This window comes from Podarcis pityusensis, assembly GCF_964106645.2.
Source record: "Podarcis pityusensis genome assembly, chromosome: 5".
Lineage (NCBI taxonomy): Eukaryota > Metazoa > Chordata > Lepidosauria > Squamata > Lacertidae > Podarcis > Podarcis pityusensis.
In genome coordinates, this window is record NC_138032.1 from 35,510,533 (window position 1) to 35,531,531 (window position 20,999).

At 43.5% G+C, this 20,999-nt stretch overlaps 1 protein-coding gene across 1 annotated transcript; it reads left to right on the forward strand.

Annotated features, from left to right (window-relative positions):
* The first annotated feature begins 3,204 nt into the window (after positions 1-3,204).
* Positions 3,205-20,961, forward strand: PPP1R7 (protein phosphatase 1 regulatory subunit 7). Its single transcript, XM_081006625.1, has 10 exons — positions 3,205-3,351; positions 7,051-7,173; positions 12,474-12,529; positions 13,862-13,927; positions 15,034-15,164; positions 15,917-16,079; positions 17,414-17,530; positions 18,203-18,307; positions 19,666-19,752; positions 20,539-20,961. The coding sequence occupies exons 1-10, from the start codon at positions 3,210-3,212 to the stop codon at positions 20,713-20,715; spliced, it is 1,167 nt and encodes a 388-aa protein (XP_080862751.1). The 5' UTR covers positions 3,205-3,209; the 3' UTR covers positions 20,716-20,961.
* Positions 20,962-20,999: the final 38 nt, after the last annotated feature.

Below are 20,999 nucleotides of genomic sequence, written 5' to 3' on the forward strand. Positions count from 1 at the left end.
CGCTTTAAACACAGCATTTTCCAAATTCTGAGTCTGGTCTCTGCCTTCCCTCGTCGTTAAAGAGGCATTGGATGTGTTTTCGGGTCAGGCCAATGAGCCCCTTTCTTCCGTGCTATACGCAGCTTTGACTACCCCTCGCCCGTTTTTATTGCCGTTTTATCTTCCGCCCGAAAGTTATTTCTCCGCCTTTTGGTCTTCCTTTCTGTATCCTTGAGGCCAAAAGCCAGCCACCCGCCACCAGGCCCACTCATCCTGCGTTCTCCTTCTTGCCCCTGCCTTAGTATTTACCTCATGCTCAATTCCTTATCTACCGAAAGCTAACAAGCAAATTCTGGGCTTGAAAATGCTTCAGGAGACACCTGTTTGGTTCTGCTTTACTCAGACCGATTAAACTGGGGCTGCGTATACACCTGAAGCAATTTTAAAACACATTTCCCTCCCTCCCCACCAAGAACACTCATGCTACAATTCCCAACAGCCTTAGCAAACTACGGTTCACAGGATTCTGCTGTGCTCTGAACATTTCCCTGGGAAACTCATTTCTGTTTTGGGGACCATTCTGTGGAAAAAAATAGGCCTATAAAGATGCAGAAGCAAGGAGTTTCTCCTGGGGCATCTAAGTTCTCAGATCCTGGCAGCAGGCCAACCACAGTAGTCAAACTGCTGGCAAGCCAGCTGGTCTTCAACATACCCACTGCTGCTGATTATCAGAGCTGGCAAAGCCCTGTGCAGTTTGATTTCAAACTGTGCAGGCAAAGGAAAGCAGAGGGCAGAGGACTATGACACCAGATGATTGACAGGTAGGAGACCTTGCCTACCTTTCAGGTGGCCCATGGGGGTGAAGGAGGTAAAGATCCAGCCCACTGAAGAATCCAGTTTCCCACCCCCGATCTAGATCCTTTGCAGTCTAGGTGCAGGCCTGATAGTGGGACAGAATCAGCCTGGGTGCCTCAATGATGAGCTTTGTTGAGAGCGGGGCAGAGGGAGTAGGACTGTTCTTGATCTTTCTGTGGATTTTGATACTTTTAACCAGGGTACCCTCCTGGACCAACTCTGTGAGATGGGCGCTGGAAGCACTGTACTGCAGGGCTTCTGATCCTATTTGCAGTGTTGAGTCCCGAGAGTAGGGTGGGTGTGGGTGTGTTAATTGGCTATATGGTGCATATCAGGGCACCATTTTATCATCAATGCTTTTTAACATCTATATGAAGCTGCTGGGAACAATCATTAGGAGCTTTGGGCAGGATGTCAACATTATGCTGGTGCTGACTACACTCAGCTCTTCTCCATTACATCTTAATCAGATGAGGTTGTGCAAGTCCTGGACCAGTGCCTGGATGCAGTGATGGGCTGGATGAAGGCCAATATACTGAGCTTCAGTCCCAAGAATAGCTTCCTAAAAGAAGCAGTGGTGAGATTTCTTTTTTTTATTATTTTAAAAAAAACCTCCTTGAATCCCATGGTATTTTCAACCTGTCTCCAATCTTCCATTCTTTGGCAAGGTGTCAGCTACAGGGTTTCCAGGATGAAACGGATTATCTAGATCCATTTCAATCTGGCTTTAAGTCTGGCTATAGAACAGAGACTGCTTTGGTCACCTTGGTGGGTGATCTATCCAGGAACTGGACAGTGGGTATATGTGCCTGTTGGTGAGCTACAGCTCTCCCAGCTCGTAAATCACCAAGGCCAGATTCCACTCCACCACACTGCCCAGCCACGCAGACTCTCCAGGTCCTCCTCGTCCACTGGCATTCTGGCACAGCTACTCCTTCGCTCATTCACAGCAAACACTCCGGCACCGTACAGCCAGACCTCCTCAGCACTCTGCTCAACCTCAGGAAGCCATCAGAGCAGCAAAAAAACATTCTGGGCTCATGGAATTCTACTCATAGTGATCCAGAGCAGAACTCCAATGTATAGTGAGCAAACACTTAAACACATTGCAGGATTCCCAAAAAATAGACCAGAGGCAATTAATATTTCATCCAACAGAGCTTTACTGCTACTGAAGGCAAATGAGCATAATGGTCACAAATCTAATACATTCAGGATTGCCACTGTCCATAAGAAATCCAGTTGCAGCAGACATAACTTAAACTTACAATAACTTATAATAAGGCTAAAGCTTAACACTATATACAGAACACCACACCAGAAGAGAGATAGAAAGATAAAGTGAAACCCAGGCTCCTTCTGGCCTATTGTTATAGTCAGAATGACCTTGACTGAAAGATATAAGAGACCCAGTTTAAGCCAGCTGTACTCAGCTTCTCTAAAGGAATAACACAAACATCATGAACCTTCTGCTTGTTTCTTTCACACAAAAAAGCTTCCAGAATCCTCTTGAATTAATCAGAATAGGAAATATCTCTACACATCAGATCAATACTTTTTGTACTAAAAAATGCAGACTGACACTGTTGGGCCTCTCAGCAGATCTTGGTGTGGGATTTGGGGCCACCCAAGATGGGTTGCCTCAGGTCGCCTCATTGGTGCTCCAGCTATGCTGGAGCAGCAAGCTAGCTTAGTTGCTGTAGGGCGGACCACGTGGCACACCTTTCTAGCCACTTTCCACCCCTCCGAATTTGCTGTGAGGCAGCTGCTTCACTCTGCCTCATGGTAGAGCATATTCCTTTGATCCAGCAGGGGTCTACTTGTGTATGCATATCCATAGTTATATGCATTTGATATATTTGGCAAACTTCTGGCGGGGAGAGTAAACAGCACAACATTGCAATGAAAGCTGAAGAAAAACAGATGAGCCCATAAACCACACACTAAGATTAGCTACCAAAACCTAGTTATCCAACACAGGAAGTGCAAGCACCTCCTCCCAAGATCTCCGGGGATGGGCGAACGGCAGGGAAAATGCAGTTTAGCCCTTTTCCTTTAGCCACCCTTATTCCCCCATTCCCCATCCCCCCAAAATTCTTATTTTTTTGTCAGCCGGATTGCTGGCATGGAGACAGCCAGCCTTCACATCCCAATCCAGGGGCGACCATGACAGCGCGTCCCTACAGCTGACCGACAAGCACCGCGGGGGACGTCCGCTGCCCATCCAACCCCCCTGAGATTGTTCCACCCGTATTTCCTTGGCTTGCCGCCGAGTGTCCTAAAGGGGAACTACATTTCCCAGAAGGCCGCGGGTCCAGGCGCAGGCGCAAGAACCCCCCTGGGAGCCGCTGCGGCGAAGCCGGCCCTGTGATTGGATGCAGGCGGTTCCGATCGAGCTGCCCATTGGCTGTCCCGAGCGCTGTGTCCGATGCCGGAAGGGGGAGGGGGTGGAAAGCGTTATGGCGACGACGGTAGCTGAGACGGAGAGCGGGGAGGGCGCGCAAGAGATGATGGAGGGTGAGAGGCCGGGCCGTAGCGCGCGGTGTCCGAATCTGGGTTGGGGCGGGCGAGGTTGGCTTCGGCCGTTGCGGGGAGGCTGCGGTTCAGGAGCCGTTGGGCGTCGGCGTTTTGCGGGAGGTGGGCGCTGTGGAGGAGGCTCACCGTGTGTTGGCGGGGAACCTACTTATGGGGCGATGGGTGTAGGGGGGGCATTGGGAGGAAGCATGGTGGAATAATAGTATTGGGCAGGGGAAACTGGGTGTATGCAAAGCAGAGGCGGGGGGGGGGCAACTGTAAGAACCTCCCCGAATCTATATCCATATCCAGTGCATGTTCTTTTTAATGCAGGTTGTTGGTTCTCCCCCCCCCCCGCAAATTTATTTTTTCAAAAAACACTTGGGTGCCTGACTTCTGTTACGCTGTTAGCGTGACCTACAAAATATATCCCTCCTTATCTGTGTGACACTGCTAATATAATTTTAAATGGGTGACATCTTTTCCAAGAAGAGGTATCTGATAATCCTTCCTCCTACCAGATTAAGCGGTACCACTAAGTGGTCACTGGAATCCTTGGTGTCCGCAGTTTAAACTGACACACAGAGGGATATTTTATATTCTTTAGGACCCCATTAGTTGTTTCACATGCTGCCTCTTGCCTCCCCTTCAGTGCTTTACTTTACCTTGGAAAATATTCAAGGAGGTGTTCTTTATGGTAGTGTAGGAATTGAAATTTTAATATGTATGAATCTCATGTACTGTGAACAATAATGTGTGACTGCTTTTTGTGGGGACAGGAAAATTATTTAGGAGAACTCTGTTCTTGGACCTTTGAGGAGGAATTGCTGGTTTTGTTAGTATTTAAGAACGATGGGTTATGAATTACGAAAAAATATTACTCCGGGGCTTTTAATCCCAAAGGCCAGTAACCATATTAAGGCATGAGACCAGGAAAACAAAACACAATGGGTGCTCCATGAGTAGTGCAAAAGAGCACTGCTATTGACCCTCTCTATGTTCTGTTGAAGAACAGTAGGAATAGTCATCCTAGCGTCTTAGTACTTTTCCCAGTTGTTACTAATTCTATTCTGCAGAGAGCAAAAAATATTAAGAGCTGAAATTTCTTCACATGCACTGTTTCAGTAATCCTTACAGCAACTCTATATGGTAGGTGAATATTATGCCTGTATTACAAGTGCAAAATTAAGACTGACAGAGTGATGTGCCAAAAAATAGGGAAAAGAGTAAATTTATGATGCAAGCTAATCTGACATTTGAATCAAAAACATCCTAGGGCAGGCTCTAATCTAGGGGTGGCAAGGTTCACGCTTGTTGGAACTGTTGTTTTTTACTAGAACCCCAAAATCTGCTGACAAGAAGCAAGTGCAAAAGATGGACAGTTATAATTAAAGGGTGTCTCTGAACACATTCTCAACCTAAGGATTTGTTTTCAGTACTGTACCAGAACTGAACTGAGCTCACAGTTATTTAACACAAAAGTTCACTTCTGGTTAGCTTTCTTCATTTTAGCAGCCTAATATTTTATTTTATTTGGGGCAGAGTTCTTTTGTTGTTTCTTTTGTTTAACAATTGGAACTTAGAAACCCTACCTGAATTACTGCTAATCATCCTGAGATCTACTAGTAGATACAGATATGCCTTTTGCCCATACCTGCTGTACCAGTTCCCTCCTGTAATCAAATCTACTATGATATAGATTAAGCACAGAAATTTTAAAAATGAGCCATCTTGGTCCCTAAGCAGGTGATTTTAAAGTAAGCTCCATGTAGGCTTGATATACTTAGGTTACTTTGTCAGATTCTGTACAGCTACTGTTTTAATAATAATAATAATAATAATAATAATTTATTATTTATACCCCGCCCATCTGGCTGGGCTTCCCCGGCCACTCTGGGCGGCTTCCAAAAGAATATTAAAATACTATAATACATCAAACATTAAAAGCTTCCCGAAACAGGGCTGCCTTCAGATGTCTTCTAAAAGCCTGGTAGTTGTTGTTCTCTTTGACATCTGGTGGGAGGGTGTTCCACAGGGAAGGCGCCACTACCGAGAAGGCCCTCTGCCTGGTTCCCTGTAACTTGGCTTCTCGCAGTGAGGGAACCGCCAGAAGGCCCTCGGTGCTGGACCTCAGTGTCCGGGTAGAACGATGGGGGTGGAGACGCTCCTTCAGATATACTGGACCAAGGCCGTTTAGGGCTTTAAAGGTCAGCACCAACACTTTGAATTGTGCTCGGAAACGTACTGGGAGCCAATGTAGGTCTTTCAAGACCGGTGTTATGTGGTCTCTGCGGCCGCTCCCAGTCACCAGTCTAGCTGCCGCGTTCTGGATTAGTTGTAGTTTCCGGGTCACCTTCAAAGGTAGCCCCACGTAGAGCGCATTGCAGTAATCCAAGCGGGAGATAACCAGAGCATGCACCACTCTGGCGAGGCAGTCCGCAGGCAGATAGGGTCTCAGCCTGCGTACCAGATGGAGCTGGTAAACAGCTGCCCTGGACACAGATTTGACCTGTGCCTCCATGGACAGCTGTGAGTCCAAAATGACTCCCAGGCTGCGCACCTGGTCCTTCAGGGGCACAGTTACCCCATTCAGGACCAGGGAATCCTCCTTTCTTTAACATCTGTTTAGACTTTGTGATGTTGGATACATATGGCAAACTAGATGTGTATGCAGTGATCACACATGGTGATCTGTGTGTGGTTGGTCCTCTTTTTCTCACATACACAGTATGTGCAGGAAATTCATAACATCTGAAGCAGTCCTGAAGTCTGTGGTGGTGTCTTGGAAAGATTTCTATGCCATGTGTTACATGAAGTAATTATAATCTATACCTGCAGACTAGGTGGAGAAAAATGTACAAAAATCTTGGCAGGGTGCTCTTTCCTTCTCACTGAGTTGCCATAGAACAGTCCTCGGGCATCTGGTAATAAGGTTTCTTCCCGGAAGGTCTGAGAAGAGGAATCCTTGTTTGGGCTAATGTAGTAATTTATAAAAACAAAGATCATGTAAGCTAAACACACATGATAGTTCTATGCTCCCCACTTGGATCCATAGAGAACAATTACAAGTCATGTCTTACTTTTAGCTGGACACTGCGTGAATATGCCAGTTAGCTAGTAGCTTGTGGTAGCATTGAGCATTCCAACTAGCGATGTTGTTCTTTGAATCCTATTTTAAGGCTATAGACATCTCTGCATAATGCCTGTGGGTGAGTCCTGTTACACTCAAGTCTTGTGGCAACTTAAAGCCTAACCAATTTTATTGTGACATAAATTGCTTTTTGGACAAGAGTACTTTAATCACTGAAAGCTTATATGCCATAATGAAATATTAGTCTATTGCAGCAAAATCAACAAAGAATCATGGCTATTTCTCTGGAAACAGATGAACTCAGTTGGGCATACTTGTGAGTAAGCATGCATAGGAGCAGGCTGCCCTTCTCTTATGTTGCAAATATAGAAATTCCAATAGCAGGAGAGGAGAGGTTACCTGTGCCCCTCCAGATGTTGTTGGACTACAACTCCCATCATCCCTAACCATTGGTCATGCTGGCTGGGTCTGATGGGAGTTGGAGTCTATCATCTGCAAGATGGTCACAGGTTCCCCACACCTGCTTTAATACTATTAGTAGTTTATATGTGTGTCATTGTTTGCTTCCTTCCAGAAATAAAACTTAATTACAGAGTGTTTCTTTTACACAGTTGACAAGAGGATTGAGTCTGAAGAGTCGGGAGACGATGAAGGGAAGAAGCAAACGGTTTGCATAGTAACAGACCTCAGTCAGCAGAGTTTGAGGGATGAACAGAATGGCGAGAATTCAACAGGTAAACTGTTATTCAAGAAAGAGAGATCATATGCTGGTATACACTTGAAGACATATCATAACCCATCACTTTAAAGCTTTAGGAGATGAGTTAAAGCAGGAGTAGCTAACATGGTACTCTCTAAATGTTGAACAAGCATTCCCATCATCCCTGACTACTGGACATGCTGACTGGGACATATAGGAGCTTGAGTCCACCGACATACAGAGGGCCATAGGTTAACCACCCCTTGTTAAAGTGTTCTATACTTGCAGGCTTTGGGGTGTAATTTTTATACTGCACTGTATCTCTGCCTCCAGCAATGCTTTTGTATGTTTTGGACTGTGTATCTGAAGAAGTGTGCATGCACACGAAAGCTTATACCAAGAACTAACTTAGTTGGTCTTTAAGGTGCTACAGGAAGGAATTTTTTTATTTGGACTGCATTGTTACTCATTTTCTGATAGTGTGCTGCTGCTGTTCTTTGATATACTAAAAACTTAATGCACTTTAATAGATATAAATTAAGATGTTCTGGGCTGTTGTAGAATATAGCTGTTCAGTTCCTATGAGCAAGATTTTTTATTTTTGTTTCTGTCTTTGTCATTCCATATAGCATCCACATTGGCCTCTTTGTAATGAGAAGTGGCTGGTTAGTTCCTTGCCTAGCAGAGGGTGTACATGGTTCAAAAGAGCTGAACACAAGAGGATTCACAATTGTTGAAAGTGAAGTTTGAGCTTATGACCTCTAATGGGTCTGCTCAGTAATTCCCCCCCCCCCTCAAAGTCTTACAGGAATACATGTTTGAGCCTGCCATCTTTTAGAGGCAAACAGTGGTGTTTGGGCATGCCTGTGTCCAATGAACAGCAATTAAGTCTCCTCTGATTTTTTTAATCTTCAGTTTTTTATATGATTTAAAATTAAATTGAAATTGAAACGCAAAACAAAAGATGTTTATGGTTAATACTTTAAGCTTAGTACCTTTTCTTGTATTTAGGCTACCGTAACATTTTTATTGTGAAATCTAATATTGGCCATCAATCAATTTTGATGAAATTCTTACTTTGCAGAAAAATTGTTTGTATTTGGCTTGATTTGAGAGCTCCTACTTTAATGCTGGGTTAGAGTTCAAACTATTGAAGAAATTGTCTTGGCTGTTTCACTCATCCAAGCTGTGCTTGTTCTAATACAACCTCTTCCTTCTGATTCAGTGTAGTACCCATAATATGTTTTAGAACTTTCTGCTGGCATTCTGTTTTGACTTTTAAGTCCAAGAATAAGCTACTCAGGTGTAATAATATGCTCCTTTTTCAGTGAAGTTTAATTTGGGGCTTTTCCAGGCAAATTCATACTGGAGCATTTATTAAAAGTCCTCTGTCATCCAAGGCAGAGATAGACAGCTTCCCTGCTTGCTTCAACTTGCTACATTTGGATAACCTGCAGAGTCATATAAGAACAAAAGAAACTAGAACATGCTGGAAATTAAAGCCACTGTGGTCTGTCTGAATCCAAAGCATAAGCATGGGTAAAAATATCTATTTGTTGCATACACCTTTTCTTAATCTGCTACTGAATGGAAAACAGAATGTTTCTTCCTCATCCCATGCAAGTTTATAAAATGTCATACACCCTTCTTGTCAATCCTAATAGCATTTTTCTTAGTTATAGCACACACATATCCACAAAGAAAATGTGGATATTTTTGTATGAATGCACACCTTTCAATATACAGGCATATTCCTGCAGTGGCCTCAAATCATACCAAATTATAATTACCCACCTGGAAGGGGTTATAAAGCTGGATTGTATTAGGTAACACTACATAAGGAGCCCATGTATGCTAAAGAGATATCCAACATTTGGGGTGGAATTGAACACCACACTATTAAACATGTTCTGTCTGCATAAGAATATCAGCTTACCAGATGGAACCATCCCCGTTCACTGTTCTGGGGTTTTCCCAGCACCCTCAAGAGCCAATTTTGGGATGGGGGGGAGCCCCAATGTGTGATCCCTTAGTTCAGTGATGGCCAAACTTGGCCCTCCAGCTGTTTTGGGACTACAGGTCCTGTTAGGTAGGGCTGATGGGAGTTGTAGTCCCAAAACTGGTCCTGTTAGGTAGGGCTGATGGGAGTTGTAGTCCCAAAACAGCTGGAGGGCCAACTTTGTCGATCACTGCCTTAGTTGAATCCTGCCAATTGTTTCCAACCTATTGCATAAGAAACATCTGTTGTTCCTGGGATCTATTTCAGATGGCATGTGTTATATGGAATTGTGAAATAGGAGAGCGAGAGTTTTAGAGTATCATGCTAATAATATGGCAGATGCACCAATTAATATCTGAGGTGGAATGATTATGTTTAGCTGGTGATAATGTGAGGTTTAGCTGCTGATAACATTGCAGTGCATGGTGAGTTATCATGATGCTGAAAACCAGATTTTGCCTAGCTCTTACACAAATTGTGATTCGTGATATATTGCCACCTCAAATATTATGAAACAATTATCATGATGTGAACTTTCATACCAGTTTTGGACAATATTTCGGCCAGTCTTATCATGCATTTTGAAAATTCTGTGAACAATCTGGGCATAATGGCAGCATTTGTCTGGCAGGAACTTCCTGAACAAACTGCTTTGCCACAATGGGTGCAACTGGGAGTAACTGAGATGATTGGAACAAGCTCTAGTATTATGTTCCTAATGCTGAGATAGCCTACTGTTACACAAATGACTAGTTTTGTATTAATTGCCAAGACCATTGTTGGGTTTTTTCTAATCCTGGCCTGGGCGGGTTCATAATCTGGCATGCAAGTTTGGCACAGCAGCCTGCTTCTTTCAGCCCAGTTTGTTTTGGGCTGAGGACTTGCAGCCTGTATTTCATCTCCTGCACATGTGCAGTTTTGGCATTCTGACAATTTTGAGCTCCTTTATTGTACTTTGCCTACGTCCCTGTGGTGCACTCAGAGGGAATTTGCTTTCAGCCTCAACCACATGGTGGCAAAAATGTCAGCTGACTTCCCAACAGATTGTGACAACCGCTTTGATCATGAATATATGCTAAATTAATAATAAGTGAGGTGGGCAGGTGGTTGCTTTGTATGTGTTTCAGTATTAACTAAATGATGACATTTTCACAGCAAAGTATCTGCTGGCTTGAGGACTAGCGTTGGAGCTGCACCCTGCTCATCCCTAAATTGCAAGAATTCTTGCTTTACTGGATTTCAGAACATTGGTGGCTTAGGCAACTATTATTTAATCGGATTGCTATCTGTATTTGTCCATGAATGAAATATACTGAGATGAATTCAGTGCTATTATGATCATTCTGTCAGCACAAGCATTTCTACTTGACGGTGGGAACATGCCCCTCTCCTTCCCCAAACACTGCCTTGGGGGTTCTCCCAACCTTACACACACACACACACACACACCCCGGAGCCATTTTTTGGAGGGGGTGGGTAAGCAGGATTTGTCATGGTGGCTCCCGCTAGCACAACTATTTAGTTAAATCCAGTTCATATCAGCCATCCAGTGCTTATCAGGTGGTGGGAATGTGTGTGGAATTTGGGGGCATAAAAGTTGACTGTAGCAGAGTAAATAGGCAAGAGCATCCAGTTGTTTTCCCCACACCTTGCTTTCCTTTGGCCCTTCTTGCTTCCTGTAGCTGATGATTTGAGAGCAGAAGCTTGCAGAAAAGGATTTGGAGGAGAGAGGGTGGCTTTGCACATAAGAGAGCAGGTGTGGGGCACCTTTGGCCAAACTATAACTCCCTTCAGCCCCAGTGGGGTGAATGGGTTGGTGGAAGTTGCAGTTCAGCAAAATCTGGGGAGCTAAAGATTCCCCTTGCCTGAGACAGAGCAAGGGGGCTCAAGAGGGGAGGGTAGCGAACAGTTGGGTGGGTGTCAGCAAATCCTGTGTGCTGGAATAAATGGCTTCTGTAGCCTTCCTGGGTCATTATTTGTTCACAAGTTTGTCATTGTCTGAGGGGGAGATTGCCATGAGCCTGTTAGTCCCGTCCCTTCCATTGCATCCCTGCTTGCTTCTCCTGCCACATGTTGGGAAAGCAACATCTATAGTAGGAAGCTCCCTTTACTTGTGCAGGTCCTGTGCACAACTAAGAACCTTGACATTTCAAGGTTGTAAATTGCTTGGGGAGCCTGCACAAGCACAGTTAGCTCCCCACTGTCAATGTTTGCCCTTCCATGCTTGAAAGTTGGTGAAACTGGGGCTGTGTCAGAGGAGATTGGAGCCCCTGGATTCTTCTCCCAAAGCAAAAACAGGCCGCAAAACCAATAAAAGCACTGCTGACAAACTTCCTTTTGAAATAAAGAGAAAGAAACTTCAGTTGCTTGGCTGCTACATTTTGGAAACGTCCTTCATTGGGAGCATGTTTTATATAACAATTTCCACCAAGTACTTTAATCACAGTACCGGCTTCTGTTTACTATAGTGGCTGGTGAACTTGATGGAAATTGCTATACACCTGGAGTTCCTTTTTCCCCCTGCTTGTTCCTGCTCATTGTGTTGAGGCTTGAACGCCTGAAGAGGGCTTATGTTGCTGAACATTACGTGAAGGAGAGAATCCACCCACCTGCCAAATGGAAAGCTTGCATGAATTATTCAGCACAAATCTCTGAAGTCCACCTCCACTCATGCATACAGAGTGAGAATTGCATTTAGGAACGAGGTTGGGTTTTGAAGGGGGGAAATCAAAGCAGCAAAACAGTTTCTTCAAACAGCTGGTAATACCAGGTTCCCAGTGTACTCTAATGAAAAAAGTGAGACCTAATAATACAGCTTGCAAATATATCTGGCTGACTTTAATCATGAAGAATGTGGCTGTAGTTCTTCAGGTGGCTAGACCAAGAAATTGGTGTTCTGCCACCAGATAATCCTTGTGATTTTTGTTTCTTCCATTCCAAGAGCTGTGCCATGTTACCCAAAGGGAGCGGGCTGCAAAGATGGCCGATGACGAATCTAACATTTCTGGTAACAGTTATAGAGTTTGTACAATTAGCCACTTTGCCGGCTATGACTTTCCTCCTTTAGCCACTGAAGCACAACTTCTGTTAGTGCAATGTTGTAAATGTACTTTTTTTTGTAAGGGTTCATCAGTATTGCTTCCTTCAGTGTATATCACACTTCTTACTGGCAACGTGACCACCAGGTTAGGAGACCTAATCCACTCTGAATACGTTAGGTGCTCCCTCTCTCTTTTGAAGGCATTCTTTCTCCTATGGGAGAGCTGACATTGCAAGCTCGAGTTCAGTTGATGAGCAGCATGGGCTTTAAGCAGAGTGCATTTGTTCTATTGCAGCTGAAGCCGAGACGCCGGTGGATATGGAGACGATTAGCCTGGATCCGGAAGCAGAGGTAATGTAGATTTAATTTACATTGTAGCAATACATGGGAAGGGCCGGCAGAGGAAGCCTGTGTGATCAAGAATTTCTTTCCAAGAGTTAACAGATTTCCCCCCTTTAAAATGTATATATTGTTTCTGTGCTGAGATCTAGGGCAATGGTGGGACAGGTACTTGGTATGAGAAGAGCTGGATCACAACAGCAGAGAAATTGGGGAAGAGAGCTTCAAAGGCAACAAGATACTTTGCTGATGGAAAGTTGATACAAAAAGGGGTAGAGGCATCTGCCGTTCTCCTTTTTGTCTTTGAAGATCTGCACTGTCAAGCTGTTTTCAGATCCGTTGGTATGGTGGAAAACTTTTGATTAGACAGCATGTCAAAGGGCTCCACTTTCCCTATAGAAGACTATAAAAAGGAATTAGTTGCCTGCTCTGTGTGTCTCATTCCCCAAAATGCAAAAGCAAGTGGCACACACAGTGTATTTATAAGCATATAGTTGCAAAGCATGTAACTGACACTTTCCCCACAGGATTTTTGCTACAGTAGAACCTCGGTTCCTGAACACCTCGGTTGTCGTACATTTCGGTCCTCGAACGCCGAAAACCTGGAAGTAAATGCTTCCGTTTTTGAACGTTTCTCAGACCCCAAATGTGCGATGCGGCTTCCGCTGAGGGCAAGAAGCTCTTGCAACCAACGGGAAGCCGCGCCTCAGTTTTTGAACGTTTCAGAAGCCGAATAGGCTTCCGGAATGGATTTTGTTCGAGAACCAAGGAACCACTGTACTATGGTAGCAATGTAAACAGAAGGAAGAATTGGGTGGCTTTGTGTGTTGACAGATGTACATTTGTTTACATATTTACATAAATGTGCATGTGCTTTTTAAAAGGGGAGGGGACAGCCAAATTGCTTGGCTGATGCATGGGGAGGGGTTTAGCCTGAGATCTGAACTAGCATTGACATCACCGTATACATTTGACTTTTCATGGCAAAGTTGAAAGGAGCTGGGCTTGTCCCACAGAAGAAAAATAGGGCCAAATCCTTGTGTTTCTGATTGCTGAAAAAGATGTAATATATTCGGCACAGAGCCCCTTCTTTTAGGAAAGAGATGTGAGTCCTGCACAGCAATTGTGCTGATTTGTGTCTCTCTAAGCAGAAGGCCCTTGGGCTTTGAGGGTTCTCATCTAGTTAAAAAGGCCAGCTTTTCTGCACACTGTGATGGTATCACCCACCCTTGCAACCCACATGCTATAGGCCTACAATCTACCTTCATGCTACTTTAGAAGTAATATTGAAATAAACCTTTGTGTGAATACTAAGACGGCTTGTGGCTTTTTATTACATTTCAGGATGTTGATCTGAATCATTTCCGAATTGGCAAGATTGAAGGGTTTGAGGTGCTCAAGAAAGTGAAGGTGAGACTCTTAAGGAGCCCTCTCTAGATGAGCTGATATGGCTCTGCCATGGTTGTGTAACTGAGAGCATGCAGGGCAGCCAGAGTACTTTGCTATATTTCTCTAGCTAGAGGGATGCAGCATAATGGAATAAAGGCTGCATTTGAGAAGAGGGAAGCAGAGGGCACCCAGAAGTACACTAGTAGCATTCCACTGTGGGTCAAATTACATATGAAGAAGAAGAAGAGTTTGGATTTGATATCCCGCTTTATCCCTACCCGAAGGAGTCTCAAAGTGGCTAACATTCTCCTTTCCCTTCCTCCCCCACAACAAACACTCTGTGAGGTGAGTGGGGCTGAGAGACTTCAAAGAAGTGTGACTAGCCTAAGGTCACTCAGCAGCTGCATGTGGAGGAGGACCATGGCTGGATCTCCCAAACTCTTTAAAAAGCAAATTTGAAATCAGCCACCGAGTGAATTAACTCAAGGGAGCAGTGCTTGGGTGCAGGAATGTTCAACCCTTCACCATACCCTAAGCATTTCCTCCAATTCAAATTCTCATGCACACACAGAGCTACTAATAGTTTCACCATGAGAAAAGGTAGACACAATACAGATACTTGTAATATTTCCCAAGTGGGGCTAATATCCACTTCAAGGGCAATTTTAAGCTGGAAAGTGGCATGAGTGCAAGCCTCATTGACCTGAACACAGTTGTTTTTAGGCTTTATAAAGGACATTGGAAGATCCAGTAATTTGTACCACTTAGTTTGATTCACTATCTCCTTAGCTGGGCTGTGCAGTGGTGTGCTATAGATCAAATTTCATTTTCTCCTGGCCCAAAGACTGCCAGGATTGGCAACAACGTGTCCCCGCCCCCCCAGCGAAAATGCACAGTAACCCGTTTTGGCCACAGCAGGAGTCTTCATCTGGTGGGGAATGGGTGGAGATATTAAGAATTGGTGGAGGAACAGGAGAAGAACAAATAATTTGAGTGAGGGCAGCATCCACCTGCAGAGAACTTATTTTCAAAGCTGTTTCATACACCGTATTAAGTGCATCTGTTGGGAGTGAGACTTGTGCGTTATTGTTTTTACATCCTTTGTTTATCTTCTCTCTACACATCAGACTCTTTGTCTCCGTCAGAATTTGATTAAGTGCATTGAGAATCTGGAACAGTTGCAAAGTCTCAGAGAACTGGATCTCTATGACAATCAGATTCGAAAGATTGAGAACTTGGAGGCCCTGACAGAACTTGAGTGAGTACCTGGGCTATATAGGGCTTTAAAGGCTTTAAAGGTAATTGCCAGCACTTTGAATTTTCTTGGAAATGGACTGGAATCCAGGAAAGGTATTTCAATACTAGTGAGAGATGTTCCCATGTTAGTCTCCCTCTTTCAGAATGGCTGTCCTCATTGTAACATGCTTCTTTTTTTCCTGCATCATAGATCTTATTGTAACTTGCATGGTTATGTAAGACAATGACTTCATGCAGGCACCATTCCATTGTTAATTCAGACATTGTGCCTAACTATACTTAGTACAAAACATGGTTTTTGGTTGAGTGGCCAAATTTGTTGTTCATATAAAGAGAGACTACAAGCTATCATCCCACCTGCAGAAGCTTCTTTCAGCCAGTATATACAAAGCTCTTTGATTTCCTCAATCCGTTGCCGGACTGCAATCCCCATCATGCCATTCTGCTGGAGGAGGTGATGGTCATTGGAGTCCAACAACATATGGAGGGCCACAGATTCCCTCCCCCCCCCCCTTGGTGTAAAGAGAGAAGTTACAGATTTAGACTGGGGTAATCCAAGTTCAAACCTCCAGTGAGCCATGAAGCTTGGGCCAGTCCCATACTCTCTCATCATACCCCACTTCTGAGTCATTGTGAAGGTAAAATAGGAACCAGCTACATATATAGCACTATGAGCTCTTTGGAGCAAGATTGGGATGGTATGCCTTAGAAGATGCCTGCATTTTAAAGTATTTTCCTTTGTTTCCTGTTTAGGGTCCTGGATATTTCGTTTAACATTCTACGGCACATCGAGGGGCTGGACCAGCTCACTCAGTTAAAGAAACTCTTTCTTGTGAACAATAAAATCAGCAAAATTGAGAACCTAAGCAACTTACAGCAATTACAGATGTTAGAGCTGGGATCTAATCGAATCAGGGTAGGTATTTGATGGTGGTCTGTAAGGATCCGTCATTGGTATAACTGAGAAATCAGCCATATCAGACAGGAGTGGGGAGAGGTAAAAACTTTCAGGTTGCAAATGTGCTGCTGCTGACTACAACGGTGACTTCCAGAGGGAGACTTAAGAAGAATGGAAGAAGTGTCCATTTGGCCTCCAAATGCTTTCCTTGGCTACCTCCCTGATTTCTATTAAAAAATGTGTTGCTCCCCCTTCTGAGAATAACTCAAGAAAAACATTTTAAAATGCAAGAGGGAAACTCATCACAGTGTTGATTGTGGCTGGCACATGGTTCTTTAAAGCAGCACACCGAAGGACAACTTCAGGTTGTTACATAAGGGGACCCAGACTTTGAAAAGTACTGGAGGAACAAAGGCTTGTAACTGTATACTACTGACAGCATAGATTGGAAGGTGGAAGAAAGCCAAACTGTAGACTTGGCAAGATCAGATAGTACATTAAGAAACTGTGATTTTAGGAAACAAGCCCCCCCTCCAAAAAAAAAAAAAAAAAAAAAAGATAATGAAAGTAGGGTAAACATCTGATAAGCAACAAGAAGTTGAGTGGAACTAGTTATGTGAAAGCTGCAACTCAAGCTAGAAGATGAAATGAAATTTTGAGACACAAATAAACAGAATATTCTCTGTTCCAGTACATAATAATCAAACATCAGTGAAATAATATGACTAATAACTATTTATATTGGGTAGTCGGCATGCTGTCTTCCAGTCCCTTCATGTAATCGCTTGTTTTGAAAAATACTTTTAAACATAAGATACTTTTTCTTTCTTTTATTGACAATGCTGACCCTGTCTCCACCCCTGAATATTCTGCCAGGTGGAATTATCTCATTGTTCCAGCTTCACATGGATTCCCCAGGTGCTTAATAATTAAGAAGGTACATCCTGCTAATGGGATTCTGTAGGCCACTTGTTCTGAGTGAGCCACCCTAAAGATTCTGCCTTCTTAAGGAATTTCTTCTCAGAACTTCTTTGGGAGTCCAAATGACAAAGAACTCAAACTTGAAACTGAAAGTTGCTATTCTGCAGCATTTCCCCACAGCTTAACTATGGATACTGTGTTAGTTCAGCTTGCTTGACCAGTGCAAAGTTGAAGTCATCAGTCATACAGCATGAGACTTCTGATCTGAATCATGTCATGAGCCACCTTCAGTATACAAGTTTGTGATAAAGGAGTGGGTGGGGTGATGTTGGGTAATTGACTGTGCTACAGTCTTACTAAGTAGTGAATGTGTTCAAGAGGTTTGCTTGCTAGAATCAAGGATTGTAATGTTTACTGTGGTCAATTTGCAGGCAATTCAGAATATTGATACGTTGACTAATCTGGACAGTCTGTTTCTGGGAAAGAACAAAATCACCAAGCTTCAGAACCTGGATGCATTGACAAACTTAACAGTGCTTAGTATACAGGTATCAGCCCTGGACTTCCCATTCCATTTATTTATTCATTTATCATGTCTGCTTTTTTCCCCTCCATCATATGAACTTTGCACCAGTTTAGACCTTTCAAAACTAGAATGACAAAAAGACCAGTAACCTCTATGAATGAAGGGAGGCAATTATAGTTATAGTTCAGATTGTGGAAGGAAGGAACTGTCAACCAGTTCTCTCAGCTTATCATTTTCCAGTCTTAAAATGAGTTCTCTACATTTCTTCAGCAATTTGCAATTGAAAAAAATGAAAATTCTTCAGCATCTTAGTGTGAATTTATTCTAATAAACACATTTGTGTATACAGTTTTGATTAATGTACAGATTTTTACAAGCAATTTCTCCTAATGCATTTTTGGTATGATATTGTCACTAATATTTGCATTTTTATGCATGCTTTCCTCTTAATATATGATTTTTAATACATTGTTTGTTCGAACTGCATCAGAAATTATGCAAAGGGTTACTGAAAACATAAAGTAATGTGCATGGGCCAAAGGTGTACATGTGATATTGTGCAGCTGCACAATGACTCCGAGACGTGTATAAAATGTGCCGTGCAAATACAGTGAGTTCAGTAGAGAGATGTGTAAATTTTTTACCTGAAAAATCTGGTTCTGTCATGTTAATCCATTTTTTATCACCACCCTAGAGCAATCGGTTGACCAAGATTGAAGGGCTGCAGAGTTTGGGGAACTTGAGGGAGCTGTACCTTAGCCATAATGGCATAGAAGTCATTGAAGGGCTGGAAAACAATGTGAGTTGCCTATTTATTGTTATTTATTTGGCGCCATCCTTGTACAGTGGTACCTCAGGTTGCATACACTTCAGGTTACATATGCTTCAGGTTACAGACTCCGCTAACCCAGAAATATTACTTCGGCTTAAGAACTTTGCTTCAGGATGAGAACAGAAATCGTGCAGTGGCGGCAGCAGGAGGCCCCATTAGCTAAAGTGGTGCTTCCGGTTAAGAACAGTTTTGGGTTAAGAACAGACCTCTGGAACGAATTAAGTACTTAACCCGAGGTACCACTGTACATGCCATTTTACAAAGAATGGGCAGTCAGGTTTCTACCCCAAGAGTCTTATAAACTAGACACAGATTCAAGGGAGGCAACAGAGGAAGGGGACAGAAATGGGGGAATATGGAAAGAACACACATTTATTTTAGTTAACGTATAGGCTTAATTTCAGTAGAGCATTGGGACTAGGTGGTTGTTCTAATGACTTCATGGAACGGGTGAGTTTTGAGGAAGGAAGGAGTTGCATCATAGAGACATCCTGGAATGGCAGCTGAAGGATATGGGATAGCAGTGAGGAGAGCACAGAGTTGTATGTGTGTGTGTTTGTGTAAGCAGAGTCTTTTGAGGGAGCAGGAGACCTTTGGATTACTGAAGGTGATTGGAGATAGAAGACTGTAAGCCACAGGCAGGGATATGTCTGGATATAAGTGTGTGGAGATAAAGTGAGGAAGGCCATGGAGGGGTTTGAAGTTAAGGAAAAGAAGTTTGTGTGGTGAAGAGGAAGCTAGTGTGAGGATTTAGGAAAGGGTGTTAATGTGGTCAGTTACCAGAGAGGTAAATAATTTTGGCAACAGTACTGGATAGAAGTAGGGAAACCAATGTGAGGAAGCAGAAGACCAGCAAGGATGATGCGCAATGTGAACGTGAGTTTCTGCCAAAGGGGAACAAACAAAGGGTTGTATTTTTTGTACTGTGGGAAAAGGAGAAGCATAGAGTATTTAGCCACGCTTGGTTATATAAAGCAATATTGAGGGAATTCCAGCACACTAGTAGTATTTTGGGAAGTGGGTTGTGCTTTTCTCTTGAGGCGTTATATTTATCTAAAAAAAATGAGTTTATGTCCAAAATTGGCCTGCTAGTTCTGGCCAGTTCAGTAAATTTTTCCAATCCTGATGTTTAGATGCCAAAGGTCAAGTAGGGTTATACCTTAGGGAGAGCAGTTGACTCTGCAGTATGTATGGTTGATGAACTTTGGCTATTTTGCTACATGGCATGTCCCTTTATGCCTATTAATGTTTCGTCCAAGGATGCACAATTTGCAAGAAGACAAGAATGAAAATAGAGACTAAAGTTTTCTTTATGCTTGTTTCAGAATAAATTGACAATGCTGGACATTGCGGCCAACAGGATCAAAAAGATTGAAAATATTACCCATCTAACAGAGCTCCAAGAATTTTGGGTAAGTCTATGAGAGGGAGACCAAGAAGTGCTTACGGACCAGCAGCATAGCCACGATGGCTATGTTTGGCCTCCACTGTCAGAGGCAGTGTTTTTCTGGGAATCATAGGTGGGCAGAGTACTGTTATGCTCGTGTCCTGCTTGCAAGCTTCCCATAGGTATCTGGTTGGTTACTCTCTAAACAGGAAGAGCTGGACTAGGTGGGACATTGGCCTGAATCAGAAGGCTGTTCTTAAGTTTTTAGAATGGTGGCTTAAGACCGCGATAACCTGATCTAGTACTCAGTCGCTGATGGTGTGAGAGAGTTTCCAACTCTCTAAAGTTCTGCAGTGACAGAACTTTAATTCCAGGCTGTCCTGCCAAGCGGTCAGAAATTGGGGATCCAGAAAGGCACCTTTAATACAGCGCTCAAACAAAATTATTGTACTGTATTTTGGGGAGAGCGGATGTCATTCCCATACACTGAATTTGCATGTGTGTGAGAGCCACAGCATGGGAAGCACTGGGCTCGAATAATTAAGTCTACCACGTGCTTCTCAATCCAGTCAAAAGGAGGAACAAGCATGCATCCTCCTGTCCCCACCCTTGCCACTTGTTGGGCCTTAGGACTGCTCCTTAGCTTATACCAGTCATGTGGGAGCTGCAGCAGCAAGGATTCCTTTTGTGCCATTTGACTTAATAGGAAAAGCCCTGGCCCATCTAGGGCCACGACCCTGAGATTAAGAGTCTATTCTTTACCGACTCTCAAAAATTGCTGGCACTTTTCTTTTGTGTGTGTTCTACCCAGATGAACGATAACCTCATTGAGTGCTGGAGCGACTTGGATGAGCTGAAAGGAGCCAAGAACTTGGAAACAGTCTACCTGGAGCGAAACCCACTGCAAAAAGATCCCCAGTACCGACGCAAAATCATGCTGGCCCTTCCATCTGTCCGGCAGATTGATGCCACCTTTGTCCGGTTCTGAACCCTCTCCAGTCCCTTACCTCCTTCCTTCCTTCCTTCCTTCCTCCCTCCCTCCCTCCCTCCCTCTCAGAGTGTCACAGATGGGATTTTCATCCACACTGCATCCTCTGTCTTCAACCCTCTGACACTTAAAGAGCAAACGGCTAACCAAGAGCACTGATAACAGACCTTGCGTATAATGCACACACTTGTTGTTTTTTGATTATTATTATAATTATTATTATTATTAAATCTTAAATGTGTGAGATTTCCTGGTTGTGACAGTGTCTGTTCCTACTGGGCAGT

Coding starts and splice junctions, on each gene's coding strand:
- PPP1R7 (XM_081006625.1), top strand. CDS start 3,210: ATGCAGGCGGTTCCGATCGAGCTGCCCATTGGCTGTCCCGAGCGCTGT. Junction 16,080..17,413: donor TGGGATCTAATCGAATCAGG/GTAGGTATTTGA, acceptor GTCAATTTGCAG/GCAATTCAGAATATTGATAC. Junction 19,753..20,538: donor CAGAGCTCCAAGAATTTTGG/GTAAGTCTATGA, acceptor TGTTCTACCCAG/ATGAACGATAACCTCATTGA.